The 16,490-nt window shown below is 34.1% G+C and overlaps 2 protein-coding genes across 3 annotated transcripts in view; one reads left to right on the top strand and one right to left on the bottom strand.

The window, feature by feature from the left end:
• The window catches only part of LOC138709386 (neurobeachin-like protein 1), a 686,489-nt gene that overhangs the window by 262,110 nt on the left and 407,889 nt on the right, over nucleotides 1-16,490 (bottom strand). The gene's annotated exons all lie outside the window — the stretch shown is intronic.
• LOC138709382 (cuticle protein 21-like) lies at nucleotides 4,728-9,113 on the top strand. Its single transcript, XM_069840120.1, has 2 exons — nucleotides 4,728-4,862; nucleotides 8,406-9,113. The coding sequence occupies exons 1-2, from the start codon at nucleotides 4,800-4,802 to the stop codon at nucleotides 8,964-8,966; spliced, it is 624 nt and encodes a 207-aa protein (XP_069696221.1). The 5' UTR covers nucleotides 4,728-4,799; the 3' UTR covers nucleotides 8,967-9,113.

Raw genomic sequence — 16,490 nt, 5'->3', positions numbered from 1 at the left:
TAGAAAAATCAATAATCTTCCTAGTATCTATCACGTTATCAGGTGATCGCAGTCGTCTATTCAGCACTAGTTGCAGGACACAACTTAAGAGTGAGCAGATCGCCATAGGAAAGAGATTAATAAATTAGTCTATGTATTGGGGAATGAGTATTATCACTATTATTATTATTATTATTATTATTATTATTATTATTATTATTATTATTATTATTATTATCTCAGAGTTCTTACTCTTAAATTTCCACACGACAATTAACTGCCGAAGTGTAAGATCCTTCCATATGTTACTCATTCCTACAATCTGTCGCACCACAGAGAACACTCCTTCTTCTGCATCTCAATGTGATTTTTTTCGAAGGTCGAAATCTTTCAAGCTGATGTATGAAAGCAACTCTGCTCTGGATGGCAATGACTATAGAGCTGATCTCTCCATTTCAGTCACATGTTTGTATTTATTAAGGTCATTCACTCTTAAAATTCTATTCCAAAATAGAGAGAATTTAACATGGATACGCGTATTTCATTTATGCATTACATTAAGGCATTTCATAGAGTTAACAGAGAGAAATTACTCACAATTCTGCATAATGATGGAGTACCAAAATAAATTATCAACAAGGTTGAAACAACCTAATATCTGTTGAAATAAACAAAGATCTCTGTCTGGAAACCAATTAATCGAGGAGTAGTGTTCCTGTAGTGGGCGGAGTCAGCTAGCTTTCCAAATTAGAAGTTTCCATAACAGAAGATTCCAACGGAGGGACTCCACTGTGTTATATAATTGAATGTAGCATGGCGTTTTTCTTTTTTCCTTTTGTTTGCAATTTACGTGAGTTCGGCATATCTCAGACCTCTCTTTTGTTGGCCTTAAGGGGACACTCAACTATATTTTGGAACTTTTTTCCTATTTGACCAATCTTTTTCAAATTTGGAGAAAAAGTTTAATATACACATGGAAAGTAACATGCAAAATCTCAGCTCATTAGATCCAGTACTTTTCAAAATAAAAAATATTTCAATTTTTAATCAATCATTAATTGAAATATCACTTTTAAATATCATTTTTTATTTTTTTGGTTTTGTGCATTTGACTGTGACTTCTCAATGAATAGGGGAAGAATTCTGCGTAGTGATTTAGTTCTGTCACGTAAATTAGTGTAGAAATTTAATTTTTCATTTCTATGACACTTTTTTTCCAATTTTTAAGTTGACTGTCCCCTTAATAAAATTTACCAAAGTTTTAATTCTTCAGTTTATATAGCAGATAAAATATTATTTTTAAGAACAAACTCCACTAGTGTATTTTCACATAAAAACGCACATAGAAATTTACACGCAGTACATTCCGAAGCCTCAACGTAGGCCTACTCTCTAACTTTGCTTTCCTATTCGTTAAAAAGGATAGAAGTGGATTTTCGCAATAGCCGTATTTCAAGGTACGTACATATATCGGAACTTGGAAATGGGTATTCTTAGAAATATGTGTATGAAAGAGATACAGTACCTATATTTAAATGCATTGTGTCCCAAAGTTTTTCGTCGGTAAGTTCTTTTTTTTTTTCTTTGATGCACTGAAGAAAACATAAGACAGTAACAATCGAACAAATGCAATAATTTTCATTGTTACAATTAATTACACAAGATGGAAGTCCAAAGAAAAGTACAATGCCTTTGTGGCTGATCAAAATTTGAATCTGTGACTCGTGTACGACGTGAATTTCGTCTCGTATTTAACGAAGAACCTCCACACGAGAATAAATTTCTTGGTTGGGATAGACAATAAATTAAAAGAGACTGGAAGCCTAATGAAGAAAAAGCGTACTGGAAGACCATAGACAAATGAAGAAACTGTAGAAGGCATCCGTAGAGCATTTGTTCAGAGTCCAAAGAAATCAGTTCGTAAATGTGCCCGACAATAAAGACTTCCGAAAACAACAGTTCATAGAGCTTTAAAGAAACATCTTCATCTGACTCCTTATAAACTTCAATTCTTATATGCATTTCATCCAGATGATTATTACAAAAGGTATGAGTTTGCTGTGGATATGCTTACACTACTGGCATGCAAAAATTTAGTGAAATTCATTCCTTTATATCTCACCTACTACAGAAGCTAAATGAACAAAACTTATCATGCTTAATATACATACATAACTCTTTATAAAACACTTTTCAGAATATTAAAATATCTAATAATTACCTCTAAAAATATCATATTTGCATAATTTTTTACAACCGCAAATCATTTACATAATAAAATATACAATTAATTAAATATCTACATGATTCTTTTACAGGAATGTCTTGAAGACCGACATCAACAACATACTCTACGATCTTTCACCTATTCATATTTTTTCTCAAGCAACAACTATAGAAAATTTAATATTGAAGGTAGGTTTAACGATTAAGAAAAAAAACATATATCTTGAAGTAATAAGTAAAAGATTCTAGACTACCTATGTTGTTTATGCAGGTTTTAAAAATTCCAGTTAAAGATATTTAATTAATTATATATTCGATTATGTAAATGCTTTACGGTTGTAAAAAAACAATTATGTAAATTTGATATTATTTTTACAGGTAATTATTATTAGCTATCAAAACTGGAATACTAGATGGACGACAAGCACAACCGGATCACTAACAAGAGACACCTACTTCTCAACAATCCACGACCGACTAAAAAGCCACTACTTCAAACCCACTTTCGTAACAACGCAGTTTCTTTCTGGACATGGGAAATTTGGAACTTACTACGACAGATTCAACATTCCAGCAGACGACTCTACATGCTCCTGCCGCGAAGACCTTCACAGTGTGAAACACCTTCTATTTGACTGTCCTAATTTTGAAGCAAAGAGATTTCAAATAAAGACACATCTTCTGTACTGCAACACCGAATACAGGACTCCACTATGTGAAGTGATCAAAAAACCTTGTTGCTACAGACAATTTATAGAATTGCTAAACTTTAGCTTTAAAAGACTGTAGATATATATTTCACCATTATCTGTCTAAAAAAAAATTAGTATAGATACGAAGTATACCGTATAACAAAACTAAAACCCTAGCACACCGCTTGGTGAATTAGGGTTCTTTTCCATGGATATTTAAGAATGATATTAGCTATTTTAATATTCTGAATGGTCTTTTATAAAATGTAATGTATGTAGGGTTTATATTAATCGTGAAAAGTTTGATTCATTTAGCTTTTATAGTAGCTGAGATATAAAATATGAATTTCACTAAATTCTTGTAGGCCACCTTAATGAAACTGACAACGACGAACAGCTTTTAGATCGTGTGCTGTTCAGTGATGAGGCCACTTTTCACGTTTCTGGATATGTTCATCGACACAATGTGCGAATATGGGCAATTGTAACAATGAAAATTATTGCGTATTTTCGATTTTTACCGTCTTTCCTTCAGTGCCTCAAACTTACAGACGAAAAACCTTGAGTGTTTTATTTTATCTGGTACAAATATTACATTTCTACCTCTATCCATTCAAAATATAATCCTCTGAAACCCAATCATGACTTTTGGGACATAGTACATTTTTTTTCTCATAATAAACCATGTGTATAGGTCTATTCCGAAAGTGCACTTCTATTATCATCATTGTAATTTCATATCAACGAAACTAAAACCATAATTATTCCATTCTCATTATCTGAAACATGTAACAAACCTCCTACATCTATATTAAGTATTAAATTACATAATTCTGACTGTTGTCTCATACAGTGTAAATGTCCGATTATAAAAAGAGTCCTCTGAAGTTAAGTATTTAGGCATAATTTTCGATAATCATTTAAAATGGAACCAACACATTAATTACCTTTGTAATAAATTACGTAAAATAGTATATTATTTTGTTTTATTGAGGAATTACTTGTCAATAAGTTTATTACGCACAGTATATTTAACTTTATTTCAATCGGTAATTATGTATGTAATTGTAGGATGGGGTAGCTCATTTAAATTCAAGTTTAATCCACTTTATTTATTACAGAAGAAAATAATTAAAATATATCTTCATAATCCTATTGATTTTCCATCTCAAAATTTGTTTTTAGACTTTAATGTACTTAACGTAAGACAAATTTATTATATTGTATTAATAAAATTCATACATAAAAATTTGTATTCTCATTGTTATGAAACAAAAGGTATGAATTCTTTAAGATTGTTTGAACCAAAATGCAACACTGTTACAGTATTTAATCATAGTAGTAATTTAGACCCAAGAATATATAACAAATTTATATTTAAATATCCTAATCTTGTCAATTCTAATAGTTCTAGTATTAAATTTAAAAAGTTATGTATGGATTTTATAAAAATTGAAAAATCGTAAATTTAAATTTATATACTGTAATTTCATAGTAGACATAAGACAAATTGTATTGTATAATTATTAATTTCAATTCAGGAATCCGCCCCTGAGCACGAGTTCTACTCTTTCAGGGGCGAGCTAAAGTTTTTCTGTATATATAATATTTTATGTTACAATTATTATCAAAATAATAAATAAACAAATAAATAAATATATCACACAATAACGATCACATACGGATGGTGTGACGAAAAGAGAAGGATTTCAGTCGAACCGATAGAAAACTATTTCAAACTGCTGTTGAAATGTGGGCGCGGACCGAACCCAGGACCTGCTGTACGACAAGTCGGGCTACCGATCGGATCGAGTGCGGTTGCCGCGGGCAAGGGCACAGCTGAACCAGGCGTGGTCCGTGTCGAAACGGAGACATGGGTGCTTGCGTCACGCGGGGGTATAAATGGCGTGCACTCCCCAAATTCTGCACACTGCAAGCAAACACACACACACAATGGCCTGCAAGGTAAGTACGAGTGTCAAGTTCTACCACACGATCAAATACGTCTTAAATGAATACTTACAAATACACCAAATACACTTTTTCACTAAATGCTTCGAAATTTGAACACGATATGACGGTACGTGCACAATTTATAAGAATAATTCTTAGAGAACATATTCAATTTTCATTAAATTAATTGATAAGCGAAGTACGCTAAAGCGATAGGGTTGGAAGTAAATCCCGAAAAGACTAAGTATATGATTATGTCTCGTGACGAGATTATTGTACGAAATGGAACTATAAAAATTGGAGATTTATCCTTCGAAGGGGTGGAAAAATTAAAATATCTTGGAGCAAATGACACTCGGGAGGAAATTAAATGCAGAATAAATATGGGAAATGCGTGTTATTATTCGGTTGAGAAGCTTTTGTCATCTAGTCTGCTGTCAAAAAATCTGAAAGTTAGAATTTATAATACAGTTATATTACCGGTTGCTCTGTATGGTTGTGAAACTTGGACTCTCACTTCGAAAGAGGAACAGAGATTAAGGGTGTTTGAGAATAAGTTTCTTAGGAAAATATTTGGTGCTAAGAGGGATGAAGTCACAGGAGAATGGAGAAAGTTACACAACGCAGAGCTGCACGCATTGTATTCTTCACCTGACATAATTAGGAACATTAAATCCAGACGTTTGAGATGGGCAGGGCGTGTAGCACGCATGGCGAATCCAGAAATGCATATAGAGTGTTAGTTGGGAGGCCGGCGGGAAAAAGACCTTTGGGGAGGCCGAGACGTAGATGGGAAGATAATATTAAAATGGATTTGAGGTAGGTGGGATATGATGGTAGAGACTGGATTAATCTTGCTCAGGATAGGGATCAATGGCGGCTTATGTGAGGGCGGCAATAAACCTCCGGGTTCCTTAAAAGCCAGTAAGTAAGTACGCTAAAACAACAAAAGGTTTAAATGCAGAATGTATATGTCTGAAAATTATAATTATATTTTCATAAAATAAAAATAAAAACCATGCCAACGTAACTATGCTCGTTAGAAAGAAAGTATGAATCTTATATGCCACTTAAATTAATTTTTATGAAATTCGTTGCACGTTTTAGGTGATAGTGATAGTTATAGATTTATTGATATTAGTTCACAAAAGTACAAAACTTAATAATTTAACAAAAAGATCTATAACCTATACAAAAGTAGTTATACATAATAAATATACAATTTCCTAAACTAATTAATTTATCGCAAATCTCAATAATTTATTGGTTCAAACTTGCGCTTACGTCTGGTTTTAGTGCATGTTTAACCCAATCATAATAACCGTTAAGACTTTAAAACTTATTTATCTGCTCTTTTTCACAATTTACTACCATAAATATTTGTAATACTTTTTTTAATTTTAACTCTACAATAAACAAGTGTGAATCAATCTTTCCTGTTGCTCTATTTATCCAGTATTTATTTTTTAATTTTTAGGTCTTATTTTACATAATAACTTATTATTTCAAATAGGTGAGCAGATGTCGACATACTGTAAGCCATGAGCCTGAAATAGCTGAAGTTTTAAGTAAAGTAACGATAGTAAACATTGCTACAGTTTACATATTTATACTTTAAAACAGCATCTATCTGCAAACTTATTTGAAGCATAAAGCATGCTATTACATTCCGAATAACTTCACTTTACGATAATGTAATACAAACCAAACCAATTACACATTCATCAAATATAATTCCACAAGAACGATGAACACAACACACATACTGTATACTCGCTTCCTGAAAATCAATGTTTGAGTACGCAAAGTGTGACAAATAAAAAGATGAGTCTCGACGCAAGGACCATAAACGAAATAAGTTCGTGTCTAAACATGAGCGCTAATTATCATACATTTTACTTTCTCACATTTGAGCGAAAGTTCCTAATTCTAAATGTAGCAGTATGATTTGTACGCAGTCCATCGAATGCAGACTTGGTCTAAAATTGAGCAAGTTGCCACTGTCGACTTCAATTTAAACTACAGTAACTGGAAAAAAGTAATTTTTCGATCCGAAATTTTATATGGCGATATTTGAAAATATCAAATGTTAATCTTGCATCACTGCAAAAAACAAAAGCTAACCATATTACTGTACAAAGTTTGTACTTGGTGACGCACTAGAACACAAAATGGTAATGTTCCCCTTCAAGCTTTCCCCGCCTACAATGTTCGGAGTTGCAGCTTGTCAAATCAGGTGAGCGATAAGATGTCAGTAATCGATTACAAGACCAGAAGCCGTTCCTTTCGTTTTAGACCCCTGGCTAATGCATTCAACAGCGTAAGCGTGCCACTTATACTTGTATTTCAACATAAAATCTGCCCAACCGGAGTGCTGAGTAAGATTCAAACTAATAGAATTAGGAAACGCTATGAAAGCAGCGATATCGACAACGTACTACAGGTGCCAAACAATTTGGCAATTCTATTAGCTAAGGTCAAACAGCTTGCGTGTTCGTACTACGTATCTGCATTTCTAATACATTAATTCACTTCACATTCAGATCTTAGTAATTTCTTCTTAGAAATTTCAAAACTTAATCTATGTGGTATTACCACTATATCATAAACGCAGTTAGGGTACGTATTTCACATGCCTTCTAAATTACTGTTCTTAAACATCTTGAATGTGAGAATAATATTAAATAATTTTGTAAAAAATAAACAACTAAGGACTACAAGGCTGTTAAACTACTCCATTTTAATCCGTATGTATGAAACCACACATGAATTATTCAAGTTACATTATAAACAACTTACCTTAAATTAAATAACAGCAATAAATTACCTACTCAAACCTTTTAATGTTACTGTCGAATAATATTTCACAAAGAAGCTCAATATGCCAATACCTACACCACAAGGGTCATAACTTGATTAACGATTTTCTAATCTATGAAATGTAATTTTGTGGTGTTTGGCCAGAACATGATAACTCCAAAACATGGCCTCTTTTAGCTCGCAGCCCTATACAAAAAATAGTTCTCTTTCGTTTGGTATAGCCGTGATATCTCCATCTAATCTTATGTTATTTTCATTCACATTTGTACACGTCGAGTATCAGACTGACTTCTAACTAAGACATTTTATAATATCAATGAGTTTCTCAATGTTGAAAGTCATATGTTATACCTGTAAGATATTTTGTAATACTGATTTTTATAATTGCTAACAGGCATACGTTTTCTAACACCACTGACTATGTCTATAACAATTATTTATGTTGACAGATTGTAATTAAATAAATAAATATTATTATCGTTTGTATAGGAAAAGAGCAAATAAAAATGCTTGTATCTCAAAACATGTTTTTAAAGTTATGTTTTGACCAAACACCACAGAATTTCTTCTATAACTCTGTACAATTGAATCATAAAGAAAAACCAAGTAATCAAAAATATGAGGTCGTACTATGTATTCATACACGCCAAGATAAGAAAAAGCATCGCTGATTTGTATATTTGCACAACCATTTCACACAGTAGTTATACTATAACTATGTCCTTTTTTTTACAGCTCCTAATCCTCGCCGCCCTCGTGGCCGCCGCCCACGCCGGTCTCATCGGCGCTCCCGCCGTCGTCGCCCCCGGCGCTCCTCTGGCCGCCCACGCCTACGGCGCCTATGCCGCACCCGCCTATGCCGCTAGGGTAGCCGCTCCCCTCGCTTATGCTGCTCCCGCCGTCGCCAAGGTCGCTGCTCCCGTCGCCGTCGACACCGACTACGACCCCAACCCCCAGTACAGCTACTCCTACGACATCCAGGATGCTCTGACCGGTGACTCCAAGAGCCAGCAGGAATCTCGCAGCGGAGACGTCGTCCAGGGTGCCTACAGCCTTGTGGAGCCCGACGGCACCGTGCGCACCGTCGAATACACCGCTGATCCCGTCAACGGATTCAACGCCGTCGTTCACAAGACCCCCCTCGCCGCCCCCGTCGCTAAGGTAGCCGCTCCCGTGGCTTATGCCGCCCCCGCCATTGCTAAGGTTGCCGCTCCCGTGGCTTATGCCGCTCCCGCCGCCTATGCCGCCCCTGCCGCTTATGCTGCTCCCTTCCACACCAAGGCCATCCTCGGTTAAGTAGCCATCCTTGATCCAGTCATGTACTCCTAGCTTTATCCTTCATTTCCTTCCTTGCAAGCACACTGTTTGTAACTTATTTATTTACACTTTATAGTCACAAATTATATTTTGTTAATTTGAATAAATAAAGTTACTCAAAATCTATGTAGTTGTATGAAGTTTTGCCCTAGTCACTATCAAAGTTTCCTATAGCGTTTAACCACGCATCTGAACAAATTGAAGTAATCAAGACAGATACCATCAATCAATCCTAGTGGCGATGATTAAGATGAGACGACACGAAATCATCGCTTACATAAAACTTATATGCATGTTTCTCTCACTATCAATAAAATTAAAATAACAAATCTAAGGCCCAGTTCAAAATAGAAACAACCCAAAATTGAAAGTTTTGAGAAACCTGAATTTTAAAGCTTCATGTCACTGTGAAAATTAACACACTATAATTCGAAACTTATGGTACACATAAAACATCATTAACAGAACTTGGAGAAATTTCAACGATTCTTTGATTTTTCAGAGCATCATAAAGCTTTAAAATGCAGGTATCTCAAAACTTTTAATTTTGAGTTGTTTCCCCTTTGAACTGGGCCGTCGAAATGCTATTATTTTGTTGTATGATTACTTGTACACAGTATCAGTACCAGTATCTCATACAAAATTAATTTGGTTGCTTGTCACTTCTGCCAACTGAGTTTACCGATTGAGGAAACAAGTACCGGTAAATGTATTCCTGAAATACAGTAAGTGCAAAGGATGGAAACCTGTCGAATGCAAAAAACTGTAGAAAGGAAGGGAGACACAATTTCTGAGTAACATGATAATTATTATTCTTCTTTTTTTCATTTTCTTCTCTTTCCCCCTTCTCACTTCGTGAACTAGGCCTTTACTTGCTTTGGTCTCTCCTAAGATTCTACCCAGTTGTCTTCTCTTTCCAGCTTCAACATAGTAATTTCAACGATCCTTCGATTTTTCACAGCATCATAAAGCTTTAAAATGCAGTTTTCTCAAAACTTTTAATTTTGAGTTGTTTCCCTTTTGAACTGGGCCGTCGAAATGCTATTATTTTGTTGTATGATTACTTGTACACAGTATCAGTACCATTATCTCATACAAAATTAATTTAATTGCTTGTCACTTCTGCCAATTGAGTTTACAGATTGAGGAAACCAGTACCGGTAAAATGTATTCCTGAAACACAGTGAGTGCAAAGGATGGAAACCTGTCGAATTCAAAAACTGTAGAAAAGGAAGGGGGAAAAGTATAACCGAAATTATGCACAAAATGCATTTACAGTTTCATTTAGAAAAGTACGAAAGAAATTAAATGTATATCATTGTGAACAGGTATGAAACTTCAATACCCAATGCATACTAAGCTAGAAGTACTTACATATGAAGAGCTTGCGGGAAAAACGATGAATGTCACATTTCTATTAAGGATTAGATAATGATCTAATTGAGTCTATAACTGCAAGATGTAGTGCTGTTTCTATAGAAAATAAAGGAAAGGATTACTGTATTCGTGGTGATAATTCTCCTTTTTACCATTTTTCATTAGAACAACACTAAATTTCGCAGTGATCCATTGAATTAGATAATGACATCAACCTTAAGAAAACTGTGACATTCATCGTTTTTCCCGCAAATTCTTCATATACGTAATTCAAATCATCATCTTATTGATAGATATCAATAGATATCTCGTAAAATGTTATTTATAAAAGAATGAAGTTCAATATAAATTTAAAAAATAGGAATACTACCAACTATGCACGGTAAGGTATAAAACGTATAAAAACGCCACCATGGCGTGATAAAGTGAGACGACGAAAATACAAACTATTTTTTTTTTAAATCGAGCAGTGTTTGCGTCACATGGCATTGCTTCTGCAGAATCAAGAATAGAGATACAGAGATAAAATAAGAAGTATGACAACACATGAAAATATCTGAAGCTCATGTAGAAACCGAAGGAGGTGAAGACGTAGGCCTAACTGAAGTTCGATTCGTGGTATTTTTAATATATAGCGTGAACCGTACGTAATGTCATTATTCTCAGTGGGTTATTCTTTGCGATATTTCAAACAAAAACGTTTAATACAATTTTCCTTGTTTTTGCTTCCATTTCAAGAAAAAAAAAATGTGTTATATCAAATATTTCATTGCGTGTCTTGGGAAAGGCATAGATTTAATTCACAATATTATCAGTCAATTTAAGAGAGCAGTGTATTATGATAGTAAGTGACTTCAAGAATTTTAGTTTTGTCCTTTAAATGTGCAGAAATTTGATCTGAACAAGTAAACTTTTCGTATTGAAAACGAATTTTACAATGTTACATTTGTTCAGATCTGAACAAGTAAATTTTTCGTATTGAAAAGGAATTTTACAATGTTACATTTTTTCGGATCTGAACATATAAACTTTTCGTATTGAAGAGGAAGTTTACAATGTTACATTTGTTCGGATCAAATTTTTGCATACTTAAAGGACAAACCTAGAATTCTTTCGGTCATTTATTGTCATAGAAAACTGCTCTCTTAAATCGACTGAGCATATTGGGAATTCAGTCAATAGCTTCCCCACAAGCTATGAAATGTTCATATAAAAAAATATCTCGAAAAGGAAGTAAAAACGAGTAAAGTTATATTAAAGTTTTCCTTTGAAACATTTCAAATAATAATTTCTTGAAATTAATGACATTACTTACGATTCACTCTGTATTGATATTTCAATAATTTAATAAAACTACCAAACAAAACCACTCATTGAATTTAATTGAGTCGTGCACACTGGCTTTATAGTCCAAAAGCACATTCATTGCTATTTCTTCTCAAATAAATGTTAGTTAAAATGACCGATTTAATAACGTCTAACAATTTTTGGCTAGTGTGAAAAGTTAAGTAGTACGAACTACCAAAAGCACAACAACAAATGAACTAAAATAAGTATAGGGGACCGGGACCCTGTAATATGCTCAAAATGTCAATTTTTGTTTTTTAAGGCACTGTAAATAGGCTATCACTAATTTAACATGTGTTAAGATTGCAGATTCCCGGTCCCCTTAAACAAGAAACTGGTGTGTTTCCTTCCGTCTGCGTGCAATGGTTGCATCATCGAATATGCAATCCAAGAGCAGGTTGTTAATCTATACTAATAATAAATTTGTAGCCAAACTTTTTCTGGTAATTTTCGATTTTCCAAAAATAATTGGTCCTAACATATATAATTAACCACCCTGAAACCGAAAATCCCTTTTTTGAGATTTTTGTTTGTTTGTATGTCTGTCCGTCTGTCTGTCTGTCTGTCTGCCTGTCTGTCTGTCTATCTGTCTGGATGTTTGTTATCTTTTCACGCGATAATGGCTGAACGGATTTAGATGAAAATTGGAATATAAATTAAGTTCGATGTAACTTAGATTTTAGGCTATATGACATTCAAAATACATTATTTAAAAGGGGGGTTATAAGGGGGCCTGAATTAAATAAATCGAAATATCTCGCTTATTATTGATTGTGAAAAATGTTACATAACAAACATTTCTTTAAAAATCATTTCCGATAAGTTTTATTGTTTGAAAAATTGTGATAGAACTGATATTTAATGAGATAAATGACTTTTAAACTAAAATAACTGCCATCTAAGGCGGTGTAATGAAATAAAAAACAAATGACTTCGTCTATAGGGGGCCTTGGACAACAACAATCGAAAGCTATGAAACATAGCCTACAGAGAATGTTTCTGTGTTTGTATGAAGTAATATCGGAAGCTAAATTAACCGATTTGTATAATTAATTACTTCACCATTGGAAAGCGTAGTTTCTCTAGATGGACATAATGCTATAATGTTATTACAGTAACTTCTGAGTGAATTGAGGACAGGTAAATTTAAAATAGCTTCGTATGCATAGAAAACTTGATAGGCTATTCTGTATATTCCTTTCCTGTATTTCTCAAAATAATGTTTATGTACACATTCATTTTAATCTCAGAGAATTAATGAACAACGAGAGTGTGTTGATTTAGTACGCAGTAATAGTATGTTAGCTTAGCATTACATTATTTTATAATCCAAATTTTAACTATGCTCTATTGAATCATGTTAAAATACATAAAATATATATGCATTAAATGCAATGCAAAAAAATTGGGTAATGAACCAAGCAGATTATGTTGCGCTGTTGTAAAAGTTGTTCCTCCTGAGATTCAAGAGCCCCCACAACAAATTAAAAACTTACTTATCGGAGTACATCCGTTATCAACACACTTTTTATATAATATAATATAATATAATATAATATAATATAATATAATATAATATAATATAATATAATATAATATAATGTAATATAATGTAATATAATATAATATAATGTAGTATAATATAATATAATGTAATATAACATAATATAACATAATATAATATAATATAATACAATATAATATAAGTTATTTAAGTTATTTGAAGGATTCAGAACCATAGTGGGCCAAGCGCCATTTACTGAATACGTAGAAAACAAGGGTTAAAATTAAGTTATTACCATAATTCAATGGAAACCTATAACAAGTAAAATAAAGTATACACAATAAATCTAAATGATGTCAATGTTCTTTAAACTATAGTTGCATGTAATAAAAATTAAGAAACATGTTAAAGGAATTGTCATTGCAACAAATGAGTGGTCTCTGAACCAAAATGATCGCATTTTAATTACTTAAATACAATTTAAATTGAGTAACATATTAAACGATTTATCCTTCTATAAAACACGAATGTTCCCTGGATCAAATGTCCTATTTTAATTATGTAATTACTTTATATTTATTTCTAACGGGTGCAGCGGAGCGCACGGGTACAGCAGTATTCAATAAATTCGCGACTACATACCATTTTTGGTTGGTTATTTAACAACGCTGTACCAATTACACGGTTATTTTGCGTTTATGGGATTGGTAGCGAGATGGTATTTGGCGAGAAGAGGCCTAGGATTCGTCATATATTATCTGACATTCGCCTTATATTTATACAAATCTGGCTTTCAGGTAAAGCTCCCTGTGACTTATTCGTCTTATAGTTGGAAAAAGCGCAACTAGGTAATCAGCCTAAGTGGGAATCGAACCTACGCCCAAGTGCAACTCCGGATCGGTAGGCAAGCGCCTCAGCCGAAGGAGTGACGCCGGTGGCGATTACATAAAGTTAGTCGACATAGATTTTGCCATGTGAATACAATAAAATTCGTCTTTTTTATTATGTTAATTTACAACGTGAATGCTTTAGCATACCCTACAAAGAACGCATACTGAAACAATGCTTCTGAGCGAAGAGAGGCGAGAGTTCTGCTGTTTCAGTAGGATAACTATTAAAATTATTTTCTTTCTTTGGACCAAAACGAATGGGCATAGTTTTTTTTGTTACAAAATTAGATAAGGACATTTACTTACATATTCTATTCACAGCACAGATTCGAGAATTTAATAAAATTACAGAAACAACAATATAAACAAAACATTCATAAGTATACAGCCTATTACACTAGCTAAAAAATACTTGTTTCACATAAAACACGGGGGCTCAGCAAAGATTAGTCTCAAAAGGCTAACCACCAAACAGAAACGTTTCGAATATGGAGTGTTTAGGTGGCTCAGTAGTAAACAAAGACATACATCAGAAGATGAAAGAGCTTTTTGCATTAGTGGTGATGAATAAGATCTTACAACGTTTCGAAGAAAGATTCTGCTTTCACCTTCAGGTGAACAGAAGGATAGGCGATGAGGGCACTCTCCAAATTTGGGTCATAACAACCAGCTGAGAGTCCAAATTACACTTTTGAATAACACAGAGTTGCCATGTTTTGGCGTTTTACATGACGAAAGGTCATTTTGAATGACATTTTAATGCTCTCCGCAAAAACTGAAATCCATTTTCGTCAAGCATCCACAGTTTTTATGTAATTCCTTAAGTACGGTATATTTAAATTACGCGCGTAATCTTATCCTTCGAAGAGGTAGAAAAATTCAAATATCTTGGAGCAACAGCAACAAATATAAATGACACTCGGGAGAAAATTAAACGCAAAATAAATATGGGAAATGCCTGTTATTATTCGGTTGAGAAGCTTTTGTCATCTAGTCTGCTGTCAAAAAATCTAAAAGTCAGAATTTATAAAACAGTTATATTATTGGTTATTCTGTATGGCTGTGAAACTTGGACTCGCACTTTGAGAGAGGAACATAGGTTAAGGGTGTTTGAGAATAAGATGATTAGAAAAATATTTGGGGCTAAGAGGGATAAGGTTACAGGAGGATGGAGAAAGTTATACAACGCAGAGCTGCACGCATTGTATTCTTCACCTGACATAATTAGGAACATTAAATCTAGACGTTTGAGATGGACAGGGCATGTAGCATGTATGGGCGAATGCAGAAATGCATATAGAGTGTTAGTTGGGAGGCCGGAGGGAAAAATACCTTTGGGGAGGCCGAGACGTAGATGGGAAGATAATATTAAAATGGATTTGAGGGAGGTGGGATATGATGGTAGAGACTGGATTAATCTTGCTCAGCATAGGGACCAATGGCGGGCTTATGTGAGGGCGGCAATGAACCTCCGGGTTCCTTAAAAGCCAGTATGTAAGTAAGTAAGTAAGTAGTAATCTTATACTGCAATCGATATAATCTAAAGTAAAGTGATTGAACACGATCGACTGTCAGACAATCGATATATTGTAGAAAATATGGTGTTATGAAAAATTTAGGATGCAATATGAACATTAAAATCCATTTCCTTCATAGCCATCTTGACTTCTTCCCTAATTGTCTTGGAGATTACAGCGAAGAACACGGACAAAGGGTTCACCAAGACATGAAACAAGTAGAAAAGCGTTATCAAGGCAGATGGGATGAAGTGATGATGGCTGACTACTGTTGGTCTATGAAAAGAGACAATGTGGAGCTGCAACATAGAAGACAATCTCGAAGACAGAACTTCCAGATGAAGAGCAAGCGGTATTGAAAAATGATGTGTCTGCATGAGACTTGGAATGAGATGAACCTAAGTCAGGCGTGTCAAAACCCTGCACATTGTGCAGTTGCGCACATTGTGCAGTTGCGCACATTGTGCATAGTCTGTGCGGTGTGCACTTTCTATTCCCCTACCTGGAGGGAGTGATTCGCCTTGGAGGGGAACGCGACAGGGCTATACAGACCTGCAACAGCATATCAGCTTTTGTTTCAGTAACTCAGTTTCAGTACGGGTACTGATTTGGTTGTCTGTGAATGAGTTATGATAAATAAAGTGAGGAGTTCACAGATAACGAAGAAGGGAAATTATGAATAACATAATTGTTGTAATGTTTTCCTCAGCCAACAATAATTATTTTAAAATGAAAGGTTTTGATCAGCCCATGTCGAGGTAATAGTGTTGTAACAGCTTAGATCAGATTAGTAAAGTTAATCAGTACTCTCACGGCAAAACGAACTTGACAATGGCGTTGTTTTAGAGTCTGTACTAACAGCCATCAA

Source organism: Periplaneta americana, chromosome 11, assembly GCF_040183065.1.
Source record: "Periplaneta americana isolate PAMFEO1 chromosome 11, P.americana_PAMFEO1_priV1, whole genome shotgun sequence".
Classification (NCBI taxonomy): Eukaryota; Metazoa; Arthropoda; class Insecta; order Blattodea; family Blattidae; genus Periplaneta; species Periplaneta americana.
This window is presented reverse-complemented; position numbering and strand designations above follow the sequence as displayed.

Coding starts and splice junctions, on each gene's coding strand:
- LOC138709382 (XM_069840120.1), top strand. CDS start 4,800: ATGGCGTGCACTCCCCAAATTCTGCACACTGCAAGCAAACACACACAC. Junction 4,863..8,405: donor CACACACAATGGCCTGCAAG/GTAAGTACGAGT, acceptor TTTTTTTTACAG/CTCCTAATCCTCGCCGCCCT.